We start from the raw sequence: 19,763 nt of genomic DNA on the forward strand, positions 1-19,763 counted from the left end.
GCAAAACCCTTCTTACTGACCTTCCTGACTTTTCTTTTTTTTTGTATTGCTGTTATTGTTGTTGTTGTTGTCGTGGTTCCCCCCCCCCCTTTTTCTCCGTTACTTGTTACGTTCCTATTTCCCTTCCTTTCTGTCCTTTCCCCTCCACTCGCAACATGCTATAAGAGGACACACACACGCTGTAAATATTGTGATGTCCTGAAGAAGACGGGGCTCCCGTCGAAACGTAAAACATGAAAGACTTGACGCCGCTAAGTAGTGCCATGCGCATAGGCGTATCTACCGGGGGGGGGGGGCAAGGGGGGCGCTAGCCCCCCCCCCCCCCACTGAGAAATGTCGGGGGAGGGCGGAGCCCCCCCCCCACTTTCGACAGTGGTTATTGTCGCCTGCAGAGTGGAAAACTAACAAGTCAGGCAAAGTTTTACTTGAACGCAGCAATAACGTATTATTGTAATAAAATTTATCCTACGACTCTGCTGTGACGACTCTCCTCCGTGTGTCATGACCACGCACTTTAGGACTCCCTGTGGTGCGGGCTGCCTATTCCACGCTTGTGCGCCTTGCGCTCGAGCATTGCAGAGGAGGCTATCGCTCAGCAGGGGCTCTATAACAACAGCAACCTGTCATGATTTTATTTTGTTCTGCGTGGCCTGAAATTTGAGTAATCGGCGACGCAAATATGGGCGAGAACCAGTAAACGTTTTAAGCCCGATCAAACGCTCTCCTTTTTCAGGAAATTCAGTTTCTTTCTTTGCAAACGAAGAGCATCGCCACTGCTCCATATTCAAGCTGCTGTGAGTTGATGTGTGCAGAAGTGTCCAGTATTTTAGTTGTGCCTAGCCAGGACAGCTAAAATAGATTCCCACTTTAGTCTCCGATTAGCCTGCTTCACTTGGCTTATCATATGGTAGGCTGCAGCGATCCTGGCGGCTTGTAACAAGGCAGTGGACTCGAGCACATTGAGAAGCCCAGCTTTCAAGTTTGCCCCGGCCGTTACTTGATCTACCTGAATAGGGAGATGATCAGCGTCCACAGTTTTCTGGACTAAGAAGGCTGCCTACCCGCAAAGGATTGTGTCTGTTCCTAATAATGTTTATTTCTTTCTCTCTCGCTCTCTCTACCTCTTTGTCAGCAACGATGCGTTCACAGAGAGTTGTACAGGCGCAAAAACAGCTCAACATCGTTATACTACAACTGAAAGTATCTATTATACACATATGAATCCATGTCGCCCGCTGCTATAAGCAGCCGCTGCCAATGCGATTGGCGGGCAGCCTTCTTAAATTACGTTCAGAAAGAGACACTGTCTGGCTGTTCCGAAAAAAATGAGTTATTGTTCAGCACAGTAATGTGCTGCTTATTGTGCACACTTCATTTTAACGCTGCCAGTTTTCGCAGACTTGTGACGTCGCGTAACAAGGAGGCGATTTTATGGCACATTGAAAATTTTTGACGAATAGCGAAGAACCAATGTCCAAAAATACGCCGTATTGAAAATAGTTCATTATTATTATTTTTTACGCAATCATGCACGTGGTAATTACGCGGTGGATCCCTTACGCGTCATTTGTTGCGTCGCTTTACGAGCAGGTGCTGTGAGCATGACCCAGAAAATTTCTACCAATCATTAACAGCTAACGACCTATACGGAAGGAAACAATGCGGGGTAGTTTAATGTTATATTCGCCCACATTTTTTCAAGGAAAATTTGAGCTTACACAGTTTACGTAGGCTATTTACTTGGAGGAATCGGAGGGGTGGAGTAAAGGGCCACTACACCGCCCCCACCCAAGCTGGGAAAAGTAGGAGGGGAAGGAACGACACCTAGTATATAGATTCGTAGTCATTTATAATCTTATAGCTATACACAACCCGCCCAATGTGGTTTGCTTAAGCATTATTCGACTGAACTTGGTCTTCTTCTTAAGAAAGACTTTATATTAGAGGGCTCTAACAGTAAAGAAACTGGCACTCGGCTTATCCTGAAGACTTCTGCGAAGTACCTTGCTTTGTCAGCCACATGTTTTGTTTAATAAGTGAGAATTTAAGGTACTAGAGTTCTTTAAGGTACATAGCAGGTTCTTCATACTCATCGTATCTACAACGCCAAACTAAAACTGGGAAGTTTGCTGATGCAATGCTCAGATGATCAGGTTAAATTTGGGTGTACTTTTTAAAATTCATGGTAATATTTCCAAAATGTTATTAAACACTGCTGTGTTGTCGCGGTATAGGGCGGCCCAGCCTGCACAATCCGTTTGTGCAGATTCTTCCTTGATTTAAAACAAAAATAAGCAAGTCATCTGATCAGCTCTATGAATATCATCACCGTACATATATATACACGGCGGACAGAGTGAGCGACGCCAGCCCCCCCACTCGCGAACGAGTTAGTACGCCACTGGCCATGCGTGAAACGTTGAGTTTAGTGGCGGCGCCTGAGTGGCGTGAAACCGTGGCGCGGGTTTGTACAACGTGCAAGAACTTTCTCGTTAAGCAGAACATTCCGCTCTTTAGCGTTACCAGTGGGTATCGTTACCCGGCCATGCCGCCAGGTCTACCGGTTCTGAACAATGTGGCCGAATGTGTGTCATTGGAGCAGCAGTAAGCATGACAATCAAGCTAATCCTAGACAATCTGGAAAGCTCAGAATAATCAGCTGAACCTTTGCTAATGCTACGTATATCCTGGCACAGCCGAGCTAAGCCACTGCAATTTTTTCATCCAACGGCCGTGACTAGCCGCTGTCTAAGGTGGCGCTGTGCAAGTAGACTACGGGAAGCTGGCGCTGAACGGCCGCTCGTATCACGAAGCTCACGAATTCGTGTTTGCATCCGAGTTTAATTGCATTTGTGCTTCTTGCAGGCCTTCACAGGTACAGGGGGATGGAAAGAAACGCGAACGTAGCGGCGCGCTGTTTTCATCACGCTCTAACCGTGGTGGCAATAAAAAGATGCTAGATGTTTTTTTAACACGAAAGTATTTTATGCCGGGGTCCACCAAGTACTTCCGTCACGGTTATGACGTTGATACAATGGACGCCAACGAGTGAGAAAGAAAAAAACTAAGAAAAAGATCCGCTGCTCAAAATCGAACCCACGACTTTGCGGCCGCGACGGTAAGCGCCAACTTGGCAGATGACGGACACTCCACAAACGCGCCTTTATATCTTTCACATATCCTCTTTCGCACGGTACTCTCTGTTGTCGGTGTAGGTAGGCGGAGCGGAGAGGGGCGGTGCCGCCGTCTGTGAGAGGTAAAACGAAGTAATGCGTCACGATCGACATTTGCTAGCGCTTACTTCGAGATTGCGCGCGATAACGGAGGTCACTGACCACGCTGGCGTCGCCGAGGGAACCTAGGCGCAGTTTACGTTCTTTGCCTTTCGCTTCGTGTTAGCGTGCGCAGTCTCATCGGAGTAGTGCAAGTTCCACATGCACCAACGGGATTTCTTCGCCGCCGACTGCTTCGATTGCGAGAGCACCGACTAACAAAACTGCTGCAATACGCGTTGCAAAAAGGACGCGATTTCGACGAACGAATGTCGTGCCTGGTGGAGCGAGACAGAGGCCAGGGGGACGCACGCGTTTGCGGCTCAAGCTACTGTGTTGCTGAAGCCTCCCGTGCTGCTGAAGCGCAGTGTGGTAGTGTATGCATGAACGCAAGGCGTCGGTTACCCATTACTAGTAAGCGCACACCGTGCCGCTTCTCTCCTTAATTGACGACGTTATGAAGAAGTGGCTGAAGTGCATATCGGGTACCAGTGTTGATTATGAGCTTGTTGATGTCATCTTTACGCGCGATTCACGACTCGCTGATTCCAAATATATGTTCACAACTTCAGCTACCACAACGGTTTAATCATGATCATGGGCTTTAGTCGTCGCGATGGAGACATGCCACTAGGCGTCAACATGGGCGCATCGACGCCAAACGGTGCTATAGCTGCCAAACACCAATAGACATTGTAGAAGCTATCATACATCACTACACGATAAGCACAACTTCTGTGAAGACACGTTTCACTTTCGTGTTATACCGATTCCTATGACGCAGGGATCAGCCATGTTTTTTTATATTTCGCGGGCCCCCGCAGTAAGCCGAAAAACACTAAAACCTGCCTAATCGGTTAACGCAGCACGTTGTGGGGCTAGTAGGTGACGCACATTTTTCTTTTTGAAAGACACCCAGCGCTAAACTTTTAACACAAGCACAAAGACATGACGGGACGGGCACTGTACTCCAACTAAGTTTATTGAAAACCGGACGCTTTCTAAAACGATCTACAACTTTCTAATTAGAATTTTGGCTCACCTTTGTTGCTTTTGCAGTTTGTTAATTAGCCTTGCCTAAATATGAAATAAAGCAGAACACCAAAAATAGTGCGACTTACTAGATGCAATGGTCGGCAACATGCATTTGGTCATGTCGTCATAAAGTGCGTCGGCATATTTTTAAGTTCCGGTAAGTGCGCGACTAATAGAATACCTTGATGTTCTACTTTAAAAGGCGAGTCAATAAATCTTGTGCGTATTTGGGTACTTTGTTTCTGTGCCCATAAAACCTCAGCAGCAACGTGGAAGACCCACTGCTTCGCTGCAGCTGCATTCCCAATGCAGTCTATTTTCAAATTTTTACGAAGATTTAAATTCAAGGAAGCTTTATTACTCCACACTGAAGACAAACCATACTGAAGACAAGCTATCCATGTCATGCCTTTATAATGATGCCATATACAGCGGCACCGGATTTCGATCAATGAGGCTTGTAATGCTCGCGTTGTAATCACTTCAGCAGCAAGGACTATGATAAAACTAAGGCTAAACAAAAAAACTTCAACACTGCGAAATAAAAACAAGAGTCAATACTTGTAAAGATGCCAGAGTCTTCTTACAAAATCGATTGGTGGCACTCGTACACAGCAAAAAGGTTTCAAAGAAGATCAGGCGACATATTCTTGGCTCATCCACTGCCATGTACTAAGATTACCAGACGGAAATATGGCACTGCAGTCATTAAGCCTCCATAGGTAGAATGATTTGGTCTGGACACGTGGAGGGTATTGTAACTTCTTTTACTGTTCTTCGTGGCTTAAGGTGCTAGGCTAACACTGTTTTGAGACAGAAAAACATATCAAACATGACACGAGGACCCACTACTGGCCCTATTCTAGTGTTGTCCTTGTTCCTTTTGTGCTACGGTTTTTTCTTATCACGACATAAACCAACTCACTCAACAAAGTGTTTTAATAAGATTGTTTTTAAAGTTGATGATTGGTGTCATTACGATTCCCATGCTAAGCGAACTTGCGATGCTTTCATATATGTAGTTGGAAAACCATGATTTGGCTTAGCGAATGAGACTCATAACATGCACTTATTTCTCATATTTCAAACAACAATATTTGTCCACTGTCTTTTCGAATCCACACACTGATGGAGCTTCAGGTTAAGTAAGAATATGTAGCCATCTGGCCAATCTGTGACAAAAAACAAAGAAGCTTCAGAAGCAACGCAAGAGACCACAAAGTCATTTCAAACCTCATGGTTGAAGTTTAGGGAAATTCATGCTCTGCCCATCAATTCCACGATGGCGAGCATTGTGGTTGGCAGCCACTAGCACCAGACTCCTCCTGTCGCGCTCTCTGCATGAATAAACTATATAGTCCACACTGGCTTGATGACGTTGCTTGCGATGCTGTCCCATCCGCAGACATCTTGGTGCGGCAGGGGCTCCAGGCTCTGATGCCTTCAAGCTGTGAGTTGGTCGGGCCATTTCTTGACTATGGGAGTTGGGCCTTTTCTCGGCACTTCTGCATCAGGGCTCGCAGCAGAAACTGCTTCCTCGACAGCTCTCGAACATGCTGCAATGGGCACAATGAGCTTAGTGAATCTGAGACATTTAACACAGTGAAATGACTACAACAATGCGCTAAATCTTTGTGCACATGCACCAACTTGGCCAAAGCTTAAAGGGGTGGTGCCATCAAATTTTGAGGCTATAAGAAGCCTGTTGTGGGTTTCCTCTGTATGCAAGGACATTCCACACGAAGGGTCGGACACAGCAAACGTTTAGAATATATTTTAATTTACTTCCAAAGTGTACCTAAATGCCCATTCTCCCGATCGAAACCCATCGCTAGCGCGCCAACACTGACGTAGATCTGTAGGATGGGCAACGAAAGTTGTAGTGACGTCACACCAAATCTGCTGTAGTAACGTGAGTGACCTCCGGACCTCCGCCACTTCCGCAACGTACGTACCGGCTGTAGTGAACTAGAATATATTCTAGTTCACTATAGTACCGGCAAAGCATCGGTTGCTACATCACTCGCCGAGTTTCGATCGCTTCCTGGCTAAGTGCGTCACAGCCTTGTGTGGTCACGTGACCACGCCTCCTACACTTCTACGTCACTGCCCAACCTCGGCGCCCAGAAACCGAAACCGAAAGTTGTGCACATCAAAAGGCGATATTAAATTATTTAGCGAGAATACATGAATCTTGGTGCGTGCATCATGCCTCCTGGAGCTATAGGAAACGCTTACAGCAAAGAACGCGCAAGCCACAAATTTGGTGGCACTACCCCTTTAAGGCCGAGATATACCAGGCCATGCGTGGCGATGTCAGATACGCCAGATATACGCATTTTTCGATGGCAGCCAGTTCCACAATCTACAGGCCGGCGCGTGCCGTGCCGCGGAAGTCCGCTGTGGAGCGGTGCATACACATTATCAGCAGCGAGTCTGTCTCTCTATGTTCTATGGTTGTCGTGCATACTTTTTCTCGCTCTCTGCTTGCATACCCGTGATTTTCTGTTGATGCGCCAATTCAGTTTTTTTTAGGGGCGTAGCTCCTCTTAGTCTAACCTTGTCACGTTTCCGTTGTCCGGCGTCACCGGCGCAAACGGCAGTATCTCCCGTATAATGCAATAGATGGCGCTGTCTCATAGAAGTACATACAAACTGCAGTTCAGGGACAATATTCTAGATGGCGCTGCACACAATCTGAGTCGTCATCACCATTTCTCGTCTCATTTCCTAGATGGCGTTGGTCCAATAGAATTGTGTGCAATATGGCGCTTGTGTGAATCGACACTAGATGGCGCTAGAAGTGCCGCTGCTCCCCGATTGGCTGCTGCGCGGGGATGCGCGGGGAACTAGCGCCTCTCTCATTCTCCTGGATCGTCGCCGTACGTGTCGGATCGTTGGTGGAGCATGAGCGAAGCGCAGCGGCGGGCGCGCGCTTGTCGGCGGCTTCGCGGGCGCGCACCGCCTCGAGATCTGCCTGGCGCCGCGTTCGCTTGCTTGGCGCTCGCTCGGCGGCAGCCAGACGGTGCGCGCCAAGGACACCGCTGCGAAACGGGCTCAACGAGAAGCAGATCCTGAGACCATGATTGCTTCAGGAGCTTCGCCCAAGCTCTTCATCATTCATCCGTGGATACGCTGTAATTTTTTTCACTCCGTGCACTGTTTGACTGTGCGTTGCAAACGATTTTCTTCAAGTGAATGACGTTAGGGACACTAAAGGCAAATATTAAGTCAACGTTGATTGTTGAAATAATGGTCCAGAAACCTCGTAGTGCTACTTTTGTGCCAAGGAAGTGCTTATTTTGATATAAAATCACGTTTTAGTGGTCCGCATCGCGTTAGCGCACTTCAAATCACCCGCCTGAAAGCAGTGTTTCTCGCGTCACTGCTGCCCGCTTTTACTGCGCGGCGGCGTGCGCCATTCGGGCATCCGGCAATATCGCATGCACGCGGCATTTTGTCGAACTTTCTCTCAGAGCGACTTTCACGAGCGCGCAAAACACACGCGGCAGTACGCGATACCGAAACTACCACTAAGACGCGACCGCGTGAGTGAAGCAGGGTGCCGGGCGAAGCGCAGTTCGGCGAAAACGGAACCTTTGAACCACGCGCGCCGTTCCCCATGGCAACGTCAAAGAGGTTCTTTTTGCCATGAACAGAAATGAACAAGCAGCATTTTATTACGTCTCTTGATGCACGGAAGGTTCTTTTTTTTATTGCAGCGACTTTGATTACGAGTGATCAATTGTAGTCGAACTCTCCCACGTCATCCGGATCATTTCCAAAATGTGCCGCTCGTCATGTGATGCTAGCTTAATTTCTCGATAAGTAGGGCACTGCTGTTGATAATATTGCCTGTTTATGAAGGGTAAGAGCGCACTGAAAACGAACACACAATGAAGGCACATAAGATAATACTGCCGCTTTAGACGTTGTCATACTGTCACAAATTAGCGTGTTATAAAGCGCGCGCGCAGCCGCTTTCAAGCAGCTGCGCGACAGAACGGCGCGTCCGCGCGCCCAAGAAGCGCGAAAGACGAAAAAACAAGCATCAAAAGACGCCGGCGCGCCGCATTCTCCTCACCCGCTGGAGCCAGAAGCAGACAACACGATCAACGCCCGGCAAAGCCTGGATGTTTCTAGAAGGAAGAGGTGACGCATCCGCGAGCGATGCCGCCGCGATTCGAACCTACGAGAAAGCTCTCGCCCTTTCCCCAGGCTTAGCTGTACTACGCGCCGGAGAACACTCCCGACGCTTCTAGAAACCAGGGGAGAAGGGATAAAAGCATGCGACGAGGAGTGCAGACAGTAGTGCAGTCAGTGAGAGAGTCGAGAGAGGAGTGAGTCAGTCGGCCCGGATGGTGAAGTTATGCTACGTGTGGCTTCGTTAGCCAAAGAAGACGTGTTTATGATGGTGTGCGGTCAGTCGCTCGTCGATCTGGAAGAATCCGATGACGACACCATGTGAGCCGTGACAAGTCACGACGACGGTTGAGCTACGACGATCAACGCTGGAGCTGGCGTGAGTGTTTCCTTGAAGAGAAGCATTCGATTACCGTCCAAGTATTGTGACTGGATACGCCACTATCTATTCAGGACTTTAACTGTCGTTGAATAGTGGTAATGCATGCGATTGCATTCGTAGCATGTGATCTGTTTGTTTAGCTCCCGTTGTGTAAACACCATCTGAATTATATTGTGAAGCTGTAACGGGTACCAGCCGAGTGTGCACGTGTTTGTGTTATTTGTATTGCCTTAACTGAGAATATATTTCGTTTTCGTTTGTATTATCGACTCTCGGCTCTGACTCGGTCTTTGGACCACAACCGGCGTTCGCTGGCGCACCAAAGGACCAACTCTAAATTGTCCGCGCTTTCGTGGTGCGTTTTCGGAGGGCCGTGACGCCAGTCCTTAGAATCCGCCCGGCGATTGCCAACCCGATTAACGGGATCAGTGACAATTATTCTGGCGTCCGCGACACAGGACCTTTTTGGTGCACAGTGTGTCCAAAGTAGGGAGAAAGAGCCTTGAGACGTTGATAGTGCTTGTGAACGATTTTTGTGTGTTGCACCGCGTTCTCGCTAACCTGTGTGCAGAGAGTGTTTTGGAATTCGAAGTTAGGCAGAGGTATTGAGCACGCAGCTAGGTTTTGTTTGACGGGCATCATGGATCTCGAGAAGTTAGTTGTCCTTGGTGAGAAGATGGGTCTTTCTGGGGCCGAACTACGAAAGTGGGTGAGCCAAAAGGAAAAGGAGGCGGTTGAAAGAGAGAAGTTGGCGGCTGAGAGGGCGAAAGAAGAAAGAGAACAACAATTGAAACTAGAGCTGGAGAGAGAGAGGCTAGCGTCTGAGAGGGAGAAGGAAGAAAGAGAGGCGCAAGAGAGACAGATGCAAGCTGAGATGGCTGAGAGAGAAAGGCAACGGCAGCACGAATTGGAAATCGAACGGCTCCGTTTGCAGCAGCGCACAGAGACTCCCGTGCAAGCTAGAGTGGAGAGCAGCGAAAGGGAAGATCATAGCTTCCGTTTGAACCCAAGCAAACTGCTTGTGGCGTTTGATGAGAGGAAAGATGACCTTGATGCATACCTGCACAGGTTTGAGACGATAGCTAGAAGTGGAAGCGCAAGGTGGCACGAATCTGGCCAAAGTAAAAAAGGAGGTTCCTACGGATTCGAAGAAATCGGTACCTGAAGAAAAGAAGCATGCACCGGAGAGTGTTCCGCGATGCTTTCTGTGTAACCGGGTGGGCCATCGCGCTAGCAGTTGTCGGACCAACTTCTCACGCCCCAGTGTGATGAAGTGTTTTAAATGTGGACAAACTGGCCACAAACCAGACGCATGTCGAATCGATGCGAGTAAAGCCCACCAAGCAGCTTGTGCGTATGCCCCGCCAAACGAGGAAGCAAAAGCGACCAATGATGAATTGGCCGAGCTGAAAAGCGGGAAGAAGATGCATTTCATTGGTGCTGCGGTGACAACCGACACAACGAAAGGAATGCCGACAGTTAAGGGGAAAGTTGCTGGAAAGGAAGTCACAGTACTAAGAGATAGTGGATGCACTACTGTGATCGTACGAAAGAAATTGGTCCGAGAGAGTGACTTCACAGGCAATTCCACCCCGGTTCGCTTGCTTGATAGTTCCATTCGAATGCTTCCCGAAGCCAAGATTGAGGTTGAGACCCCTTACTTCAGCGGGAGAGTTACTGCCCTGTGCATGGATAACCCCCTGTTCGACCTAATCGTGGGAAACATCGACGGAGCGCGAGGGCCATACGATCCTGAACGTTTGGGAGAAGCCCCGAAGATGGAGCCCTCGTCAGTTCGGGAACCGCGACAAAAAGGAAGCGCGGAAGGGAATCCCATGAAGGATGCCGCCCGAGCTCGAATTGAGGCCGAGGTATCACGGAATATCAATCAGGGAGCACCAACGGTCGCTGTACCGCCTGTGAAGACGCGCCGAGCAGGTGATGTTGCCACCAAGCGGCCACCACCACCCGTGAGTGGAATGATGACGAAGGTGGTCGTCCAGTCAAAACACCACGACGCGCAGAAGTCGGCGAAGCACCGCGAACGTTCGAACGAACGGGACCACGCCTTGCCGGTGTCGAATGTGTCGACGGCAGCAGAGACGCCCCCTCCGGCACCGTCAAATGGAACGGCTCGCAAGAAAAAGAAGAGGGACAAAAAGAGAGCGAGCGAGCACCGAAAGAAGGGGCGCAAGCGCGATACGATTTAAACAGGACGGGGTGTTGGAGTTGAAAGTGTTTGAAGTGTTTTGAGTTTGCAAGTGTTTGAAGTGTTATTATTCCCTGTGTCAAGTGTGTATGGCTAGTGAGCCCAAGTGTTACTTGCGTTATTTTATGTGTACAATGCTATTGATATAATTGTATATGCATTATAATTGAAGAACTTTGTTTTGAGCGTTCGCTCTGTTTATACGAAATGTATGATGGCGTCTTGTACTTATGTACTTGAGTTTATCTTTTGTATGTCGTGACATTGAAATGCCCTGTGCATGGTATTGAGAGTTCTATTATGAATGTGACGCGCATTTTGTGTGGAATGAGTTATGGACTCTGTCTGTGGGACATTTTTGGATGTGTATGTGCGCGCTAATTTGTGTTGTTTGAATATTATGTGATAATATTCTTGAAGTGGGGGGCAGTGTCACAAATTAGCGTGTTATAAAGCGCGCGCGCAGCCGCTTTCAAGCAGCTGCGCGACAGAACGGCGCGTCCGCGCGCCCAAGAAGCGCGAAAGACGAAAAAACAAGCATCAAAAGACGCCGGCGCGCCGCATTCTCCTCACCCACTGGAGCCAGAAGCAGACAACACGATCAACGCCCGGCAAAGCCTGGATGTTTCTAGAAGGAAGAGGTGACGCATCCGCGAGCGATGCCGCCGCGATTCGTACCTACGAGAAAGCTCTCGCCCTTTCCCCAAGCTTAGCTGTACTACGCGCCGGAGAACACTCCCGACGCTTCTAGAAACCAGGGGAGAAGGGATAAAAGCATGCGACGAGGAGTGCAGACAGGAGTAGTGCAGTCAGTGAGAGAGTCGAGAGAGGAGTGAGTCAGTCGGCCCGGATGGTGAAGTTATGCTACGTGTGGCTTCGTTAGCCAAAGAAGACGTGTTTATGATGGTGTGCGGTCAGTCGCTCGTCGATCTGGAAGAATCCGATGACGACACCATGTGAGCCGTGACAAGTCACGACGACGGTTGAGCTACGACGATCAACGCTGGAGCTGGCGTGAGTGTTTCCTTGAAGAGAAGCATTCGATTACCGTCCAAGTATTGTGGACTGGATACGCCATTATCTATTCAGGACTTTAACTGTCGTTGAATAGTGGTAATGCATGCGATTGCATTCGTAGCGTGTGATCTGTTTGTTTAGCTCCCGTTGTGTAAACACCATCTGAATTATATTGTGAAGCTGTAACGGGTACCAGCCGAGTGTGCACGTGTTTGTGTTATTTGTATTGCCTTAACTGAGAATATATTTCGTTTTCGTTTGTATTATCGACTCTCGGCTCTGACTCGGTCTTTGGACCACAACCGGCGTTCGCTGGCGCACCAAAGGACCAACTCTAAATTGTCCGCGCTTTCGTGGTGCGTTTTCGGAGGGCCGTGACGCCAGTCTTTAGAATCCGCCCGGCGATTGCCAACCCGATTAACGGGATCAGTGACACATACATTGAGCTTTCACTCTGACATAAATTATTTGCCTTTAGTGTCCCTTTAACTCGCTCTGGGAGCCAGAAGATGGCAGCAGGCAGCGTTCATATTGCGCGCACTTTTTTCCTCTGTCCTTGATTTTCGGCGCTGTGAAGTTATTCCATAATTTCTTTCGAAGACGCCCAAGCTTCCGCGTGCTTCTAAACTGAATGGTACTAGCAGTGCTATGCCATAGGCTGCGTTTGAAGCAGAACAGGATCATGTGCATGCGAGAGCCGATTTTGAAGGCTTCCCAGGCGTTCCGTTTTTCTCTCCGTGTTGCTATCACTGGCCTACACGCGATTTAGAGTAGACTCTCAGCAAACGGAAATTTGCTAACCGGAACTGCTGCTCAAATAGAACGACTGCCCCTGATATGATTGATTTCATACTTGTATTCTGCACCCCTGCTCCTCTCTCCATGAGGTATACTCCATGAGGTATTTTCATACAGGCATGGACTTTGATGACGAATATTATACGGTGCTCTTCTCAATGTTTTTTTGCATGCATGAAAATAAAGCACAGTTTTAACTGTGCTATACATAATGTAGCGGTATTTCGGTGTGAACAATTAGAATACGTTACCCAAAGGAATTTCTCTTGGCTAAAACTATAGAATGCCACCTTTAATTAGAGGTATACCTACTATAGTACCTAGCGCCCGAGTAAAGGGCACAAGACACGTGCCATACGGTGTGAATGATGCGATGGTATGCGATGGTATGCACTGGAGTAGAATGATACTCGACGATGCATCCATGCATCCGACTGGTGGAGAGAAAGCTCGTGGCACGCGACATGAATTGTGGTCGGGAACTGAGGAAGGAATAGCGGGGGCACTGTGGGGCACCGGTCGACCAAGGTGGTCATCGCACTAGTAATGAGAGTGCGATGACCTTTCATGCAAGGCAGTTACCGAAGGATTAATCTTAAACTGAAAATGCCACAAGAATGCTCGACTAATACGGCAACAGGAAAAAGCTTTTTTGTATGTGTGTGTGAAAAAAAAATAACTTTGTTCAGCCGAAGGTGCAGCAATCACAGTTAGGTGCCTTGTCAGAGTGTCACTTGTAAAGACGAAACAAATGCGGGTTTAACGCACTGTGGAATTGAGCTTATTCTGCTGCAGGTTGTCAAACCATCGCGCGTTGCCGAGAGCAGTGCGACGCCTTTGCTATCATGTTGCCCAGCCGAACCATTTGCTCTCCAAGAACGCGCAACATCGAAAACCGTCGCACGCTAGAAAAAACGAGTCAGTTTCACCGCGAGAGCGAAATAGTGAACCCGAGGGCAACAAATAGGAAATTTATACAAATATAGGCAAGCAGCTCACTCCTTAGTGCCCTATCTATGGCTCCGGGGCAGATCCAGGTGCCTACCTTGGGGGGGGGGGGGGTTACAAAGGCTGAAGCAAGTGCCTCAGAAGTGCATTTTGGTGGGTCACGCATATTTACAACAGCCCAGAGCGGATTATTGCGGCGCCTAAGAAGCCTTCGTTGGAAATGTGCGTATGGAAGCAGGAAAGGGTAGAGCGATGAGGAGAGAGGTAGAGAGCAGGGACAAGGTTCTCTTTATCCCTTTTGGCCAGTTGTAGGCAAAACAACCTGACAAAGTGGGCAAACTCAACAGGCAGCCTGACAAAGGCGGGGGACGACAGGCACTGCAGGGGGGAGGCGATCGCCGCTACGCCCCCCCCCCCCCCCTGTCTGGATCCACCACTACTATGGCTTCAACGGAAGTTTTGCAATTAGAGCAGAACACCTACAAAGGTATGAGCCGTCTGCTGATCACCTCTACAGAAACCGCGGCACACGCGACCAAACCCGCTGGTACAAAATACGCACTTCCTGTCGGACTCACGCAGCCCCCACCCACCTCCCCAACCCTCCGGCTCCTATCTCCATGTACCCATCGCGCGAAGTAAACGGTCGGCTCGTTTTATCTCTGCTTAAAGGGACACTAAAGAGCAAAACGATTTTTCTCGCATTAGTAAAGTAGTCTTCCACGATACCAAAAACACCACGCTTGCTGCGAGAAGACGTTTAATAAGCGAGAAAACGCGCAAAAAGAAAATACAGGTGGCGACGCCACCTTGGAATTCCCGCACCATTTGCAGTGACGTCACATATTTTTGACGGCGCCTGCTTGGGCCTACGTAGTTCCCAGTAGGTTAAATCGAAGTATATTTTTCTCTGAGGGGGCCAGAGACTTGACATAACGATTTTGTGGAAATTTCGTCGAGCCAGTGGCGCCAAAATACGTTAAATGCTCTTTGAAGTCTTTTACGTCACGAATTACAAAGTTCGGCGCGAAATTTAAAAATGACACTTTGAACTTGCTTTACTCCTCTAATAATAAACCTATGGTGGTGAAATAAACTACACAAGAGTTCTCCGACCACACTTTATCAATCTAAACCAATTCATTGTTTCTCTTTAGTGTCCCTTTAAGCTCCGTCCGTCGGCAGCGCTCGCGCAGTTTCACTCGCACATGGAGCATACGACACGCGGGGTGATGTAATCGCGATTTGGACTTGATAAGGAAGATCATGGCGAAGGCAAAAAATTCGCCTGGAGTGTCTATATAACTGGTATCGCAAAAAACAAAAAAAAAACAATATAGCTGCGGGCTAAGATCGCATGAAAGCACGGCAACAGCCTGAATTACCGTACATCCGATTATGGTGGACACGTTACTGTTTTCCGACATCGCGCGCCGAATCGAACAAGTGGGACTCGTGCCGGTGTCGCGAATTTCGGTCGCCGCTATGCCTTGGCTCTGAAAAGTTTTGTCATTTGGCTTTGTAGCAAAGCATCCACGCGGTGTGGCTCGTAATTGCGAGCTGCACCGTAAAACATATCGCTCGAGTGCCTAAAACTTGTTTCAGCCGTGCTAGGGATCAAAGCGAGTGAGCTCTCCGATAACAGCCAACAAGCGTCGTCGTCTTTTTTTCTCGCCGATCGGGATGGCTCGCAAGATACCAGCCTTGACGAAGACATCCGCTTCCTGAACGATCGCGATCGCTTGCAAGATAACTCGAGCTCGTTGCATCTACTGCTACCGCTTCTACAACTAATCATGCTTGTTACTTGACAAGCGGCGATAACAACACCACCATATCGTGCGCTAACGCACAGCACGCGCGACTGACAGTACAGAACTACACGGCGTAGTAAAAGAACACCCTGACAACCTTGCGCGATACGACGTGTCGTGGTTCATGGTTCCCGCATGCCACGCATTAGCCGGATTATCTCCCAATCCACCGCTCCGAATGCGATGAGAGCATCGAGGTGCGCCCCTTCCCCGCAGCTGCAGCGGCCGTTTGATTTGAAAAATGCGTTCACAAAATATCGAGCCAGCGCTAGCGCGACTTTCGTTGCCTTTCAATAAAGTTACTGTGGATTTTCCCTGATGGGAGCACAATTGCCCCGAGTTTTCCCTGAGAATTTCCAGACTGCCCAAAATCCCTGAGAATTCCCGGTTTTCCCGGTCGGTAGACACCCTGACATTAACAGCCGGCATCAACGAGGACCCTGGAAGACTCTCCTGCCTCCGAGAGATAAGCCAAAATGAATTTGGCAACACAGATGGGACCATGCTTGTTTCTTGATTGGCTCGTACGTGTGCAGTGTCGTTTTCTCTCTTGCTTTTCTTCCTTTTTTTATTATTTCCTTTTCTCCACTAGTACAATGTAAAGTGCTTGCGCTCCCCTACCGCTTGGAGGCTATTCACAAGGAACGGGCAGAGATGAAAGGTGAAAAGCCGACCCATTAAAGGGGTATTCAGACGGGGGAGAAATGCTCGGGGGATAAAGGCGGAGCCTAGTGACGTCATCTCGCGAGGAGAAGTCTCCACGAATGCCCCCCACTCACACGGACGAGGCAAACGGAGGGGGAGACCACTGTTACTAGACTACTCTGGTGGCTTGCACCACCCGTTTGACGAGCTGCTGACGACGAGCTGCAGACGACCATGCGGCTGCAGACTGTACACCCGCTGCCGCTCCCTGCAGGAGCAAGTGCAAAAATGTGGCCAAACAAGAGCCCGAAATTCCGCCATATCCCCCACCGCCGGGGGATCGTTTGTCCTTCGGGGAAGATGTCCCCGTCTACCCCGAGGAGGCGCGGGGGGGGGGGTCACGCCCACTCGCTAATCCGTGGCGTCGCGGCCAAGTGATCCGCAATCGCCCCGTCTCCCCCGAGCATTTCTCACACGAGGGAGAAATCGGCGGGGGACATGGGGAGTCTCCACAAATGCCCCCCACTCACACGGACGGGGCAAACGGAGGGGGAGACCAGTGTTTAAGGGGTATTCAGACGGGGGACAAATCCTCGGGGGATAAAGGCGAGCCTAGTGACGTCCGCTCGCGAGGAGAAGTCTCCACAAATGCCCCCCACTCACACGGACGGGGCGAACGGAGGGGGAGACCAGTGTTTAAGGGGTATTCAGACGGGGGACAAATCCTCGGGGGATAAAGCCGGAGCCTAGTGACGTCCGCTCGCGAGCAGAAGTCTCCACAAATACCCCCACTCACACGGACGGGGCGAACGGAGGGGGAGACCAGTGTTTAAGGGGTATTCAGACGGGAGACAAATCCTCGGGGGATAAAGGCGAGCCTAGTGACGTCCGCTCGCGAGGAGAAGTCTCCACAAATGCCCCCCACTCACACGGACGGGGCGAACGGAGGGGGAGACCAGTGTTTAAGGAATATTCAGATGGGGGACAAATCCTCGGGGGATAAAGGCGAGCCTAGTGACGTCCGCTCGCGAGAAGTCTCCACAAATGCCCCCCACTCACACGGACGGGGCGAACGGAGGGGGACACCAGTGTTTAAGGGGTATTCAGACGGCGGACAAATCCTCGGGGGATAAAGGCGAGCCTAGTGACGTCCGCTCGCGAGAAGTCTCCACAAATGTCCCCCACTCACACGGACGGGGCGAACGGAGGGGGAGACCAGTGTTACCAGACTACTGTGGCTCGTACCGCCCGTTTCACCAGCTGCTGAAGACGATCACCCCAGCTACAGATGACCCCAACTGCAGACTGGACACCCACTGCCGCTCTTTGCAGGAGCAAGTGCAACAATGTGGCCAAACAAGAGCCCGATATTCCGCCATATCCCCACCGCCAGGGGATCGTTTGTCCTGTCGGGGAAAAGGTCCCCGTCTCCTCCGAGGAGCCGCGGGGGGGTCACGCCCACTCGCTAATCCGTGACGTCGCGGTCACGTAATCCGCAATCCCCCCGTCTCCCCGAGCATTTCTCCCCCGTCTGAATACCCCTTAAGGGGACACTCTTCCCTCACGTGCGGCGGCACAGGCTCATCCCGCCCACTGCGGCGACAGTTTTGGGTGGCCCGGCGCATGACGAAAACCGGCAAAAACGACATCATAACCAGATGTGGACTTTCAACGACTTTAGGCCACGCACAGTTTTTCTTTTTTCTCCCTCGTTTTTCCTGACTTCGTCGTCGTCTTCTCTCTTGTTTTTCTTTTTTTTTTCTAATCTATCTCCCCCACTCTCTCTGAAATGTCCTTGAAGGCGAGAGGGACGCGGCAAGAAACAAGTTCGAACTTCGACGTCAGTTTTAACTCATCCCCTGAGGAAGGGGGGACCCCTCCCGAAACTGTTGGGAAATAAATATTGATATCACTGCTGACAACGCCTCCGTTGTGTTATACCCATTACTCGAAAAGAACTGGCCCACTGAACCAATAATCTACACATATATATTTGATTTGAGGTGATTTTTTATATTCATAGACTCAGATGACTTGCTTTTCAAAACTGTTTGCATCAAATCAAGGAAGAATCTGCACAAACAGATTGTGCAGGCTGGGCCGCCATATACCGCGACAACACAGCAGTGTTAATAACATTTCGGAAATACTACCATGAAGTTTAAAAAGTACACGCAAATTTAACCTGATCATTTGAGCACTGCATTAGCAAACTTCCCAGTCTTAGTTTGGCGTTGTAGATACGATGAGTATGAAGAACCTGCAGTGACTCCAGTACCTTAAATTCTCACTTATTAAACAAAACATGTGGCTGACAAAGCAAGGTACTTCGCAGAAGACTTCAGGATAAGCCAAGTGCCAATTTTTTTACAGTTAGAGCCCTCTAATATAAAATCTTTCTTAAGAAGAAGACCAAGTTCAGTCGGTTAATACTTAAGCAAACCACATTTTATAAATGACTAGTGTTGTGTCGTGCGACCCCTGGTGACATGCTGAGACACCAGTGCTATTGTGCTCTCTATTCATGCTACTGGGGGGAGCTGGGTCTCTGCCATGCCTCTTTGCTACCACCAATCCGGCGTGGTCATGCCGGTCATGTGACCCGTGCCTCGCTGACCAATAGCCTTTCTTCTCCCTCCTTAAAACCGCCTGCAATAAACGCGGGAGAGCAGTCTCCCGTCAGTCTCGCCGAAGCTTGGTCTCTGCGTCGTCACTTTACGCGCCCTCCCGTCGTTCGGCCTCTTCGTCGGCCCGCCGCGGGTTACGCCGCGCTCCTGCCCTACACAACACATGGCGACGAGGTACTGAACCCGGTTCAACAGGCGACGCCAGGAAGAGCACGATGTAAGTGACACTTACCTCGAGTCACATTTCTCCTGCACGTCGGTGCTTTGTCCTTCCTGCTGCTACATTGGCGTCGACCTGACTTTTCTTTGTTCCCGCTCCGGCTTCCTCTACGACGCCAATTCCTGCTTGAGCCTACTGCCTACCCCCTGCACACATGGCGGCCCTTTTTGCCAACCTTCCTCCATTCCTCGACGTGCCCGGCACGCCTCCTATTCTGTGGCAATTATGGAAAAAGATTTTCCAGGTACACCTGAAGGCGGCCGGCGGAAGCGGCTGGGAGGACGAAAGACGCGCGTCAGCACTTCTCAGCGCGCTCGGTGTCGAGGGCCAGCGGAAATACTTCGCCGCGCAGGAGCAGCTCGAAGCACAAGGCGTCCAAAATGCTTCACACACAACGAGCACGCCGGCGGCGTTGGGCACGGGTGCAGTGTGGACGACGGAAGCGGCGGCGGCGACGGAGTACGACACGTTGCTACAATTTCTGGACGGGCTCTTTGCCGAGACGACTAACGTGCTAGCCGAGCGGCACCTGTTCACGAGCCGCGAACAACTGCCCGGCGTAACCTCCCTCGAAAATGTCGCAGCTCTCAAGGAGAAAGCCCTCTCGTGCAAGTTTGGCGCCACTTACGACGACAGAGTGCGGGACCAAGTAA

The 19,763-nt window shown here is 49.9% G+C and overlaps 1 protein-coding gene across 3 annotated transcripts in view; it reads right to left on the reverse strand.

Annotated features, from left to right (window-relative positions):
- LOC119402460 (tumor susceptibility gene 101 protein) overlaps window positions 1–19,763 on the reverse strand; it is a 255,350-nt gene that overhangs the window by 59,562 nt on the left and 176,025 nt on the right. For 2 of the 3 annotated variants that reach the window (XM_037669616.2, XM_037669615.2), the window contains exon 12: window positions 4,644–5,863. The exons of the other annotated variant lie outside the window; for it this stretch is intronic. In XM_037669616.2, the coding sequence (XP_037525544.1) occupies window positions 5,783–5,863 (81 nt within the window). In that variant the 3' untranslated portion in view covers window positions 4,644–5,782. Of the gene's footprint in view, window positions 1–4,643; window positions 5,864–19,763 lie in introns of those variants that run through there. 3 annotated transcript variants of the gene reach the window in all.

Source organism: Rhipicephalus sanguineus, chromosome 8 (genome assembly GCF_013339695.2).
Source record: "Rhipicephalus sanguineus isolate Rsan-2018 chromosome 8, BIME_Rsan_1.4, whole genome shotgun sequence".
Classification (NCBI taxonomy): domain Eukaryota; kingdom Metazoa; phylum Arthropoda; class Arachnida; order Ixodida; family Ixodidae; genus Rhipicephalus; species Rhipicephalus sanguineus.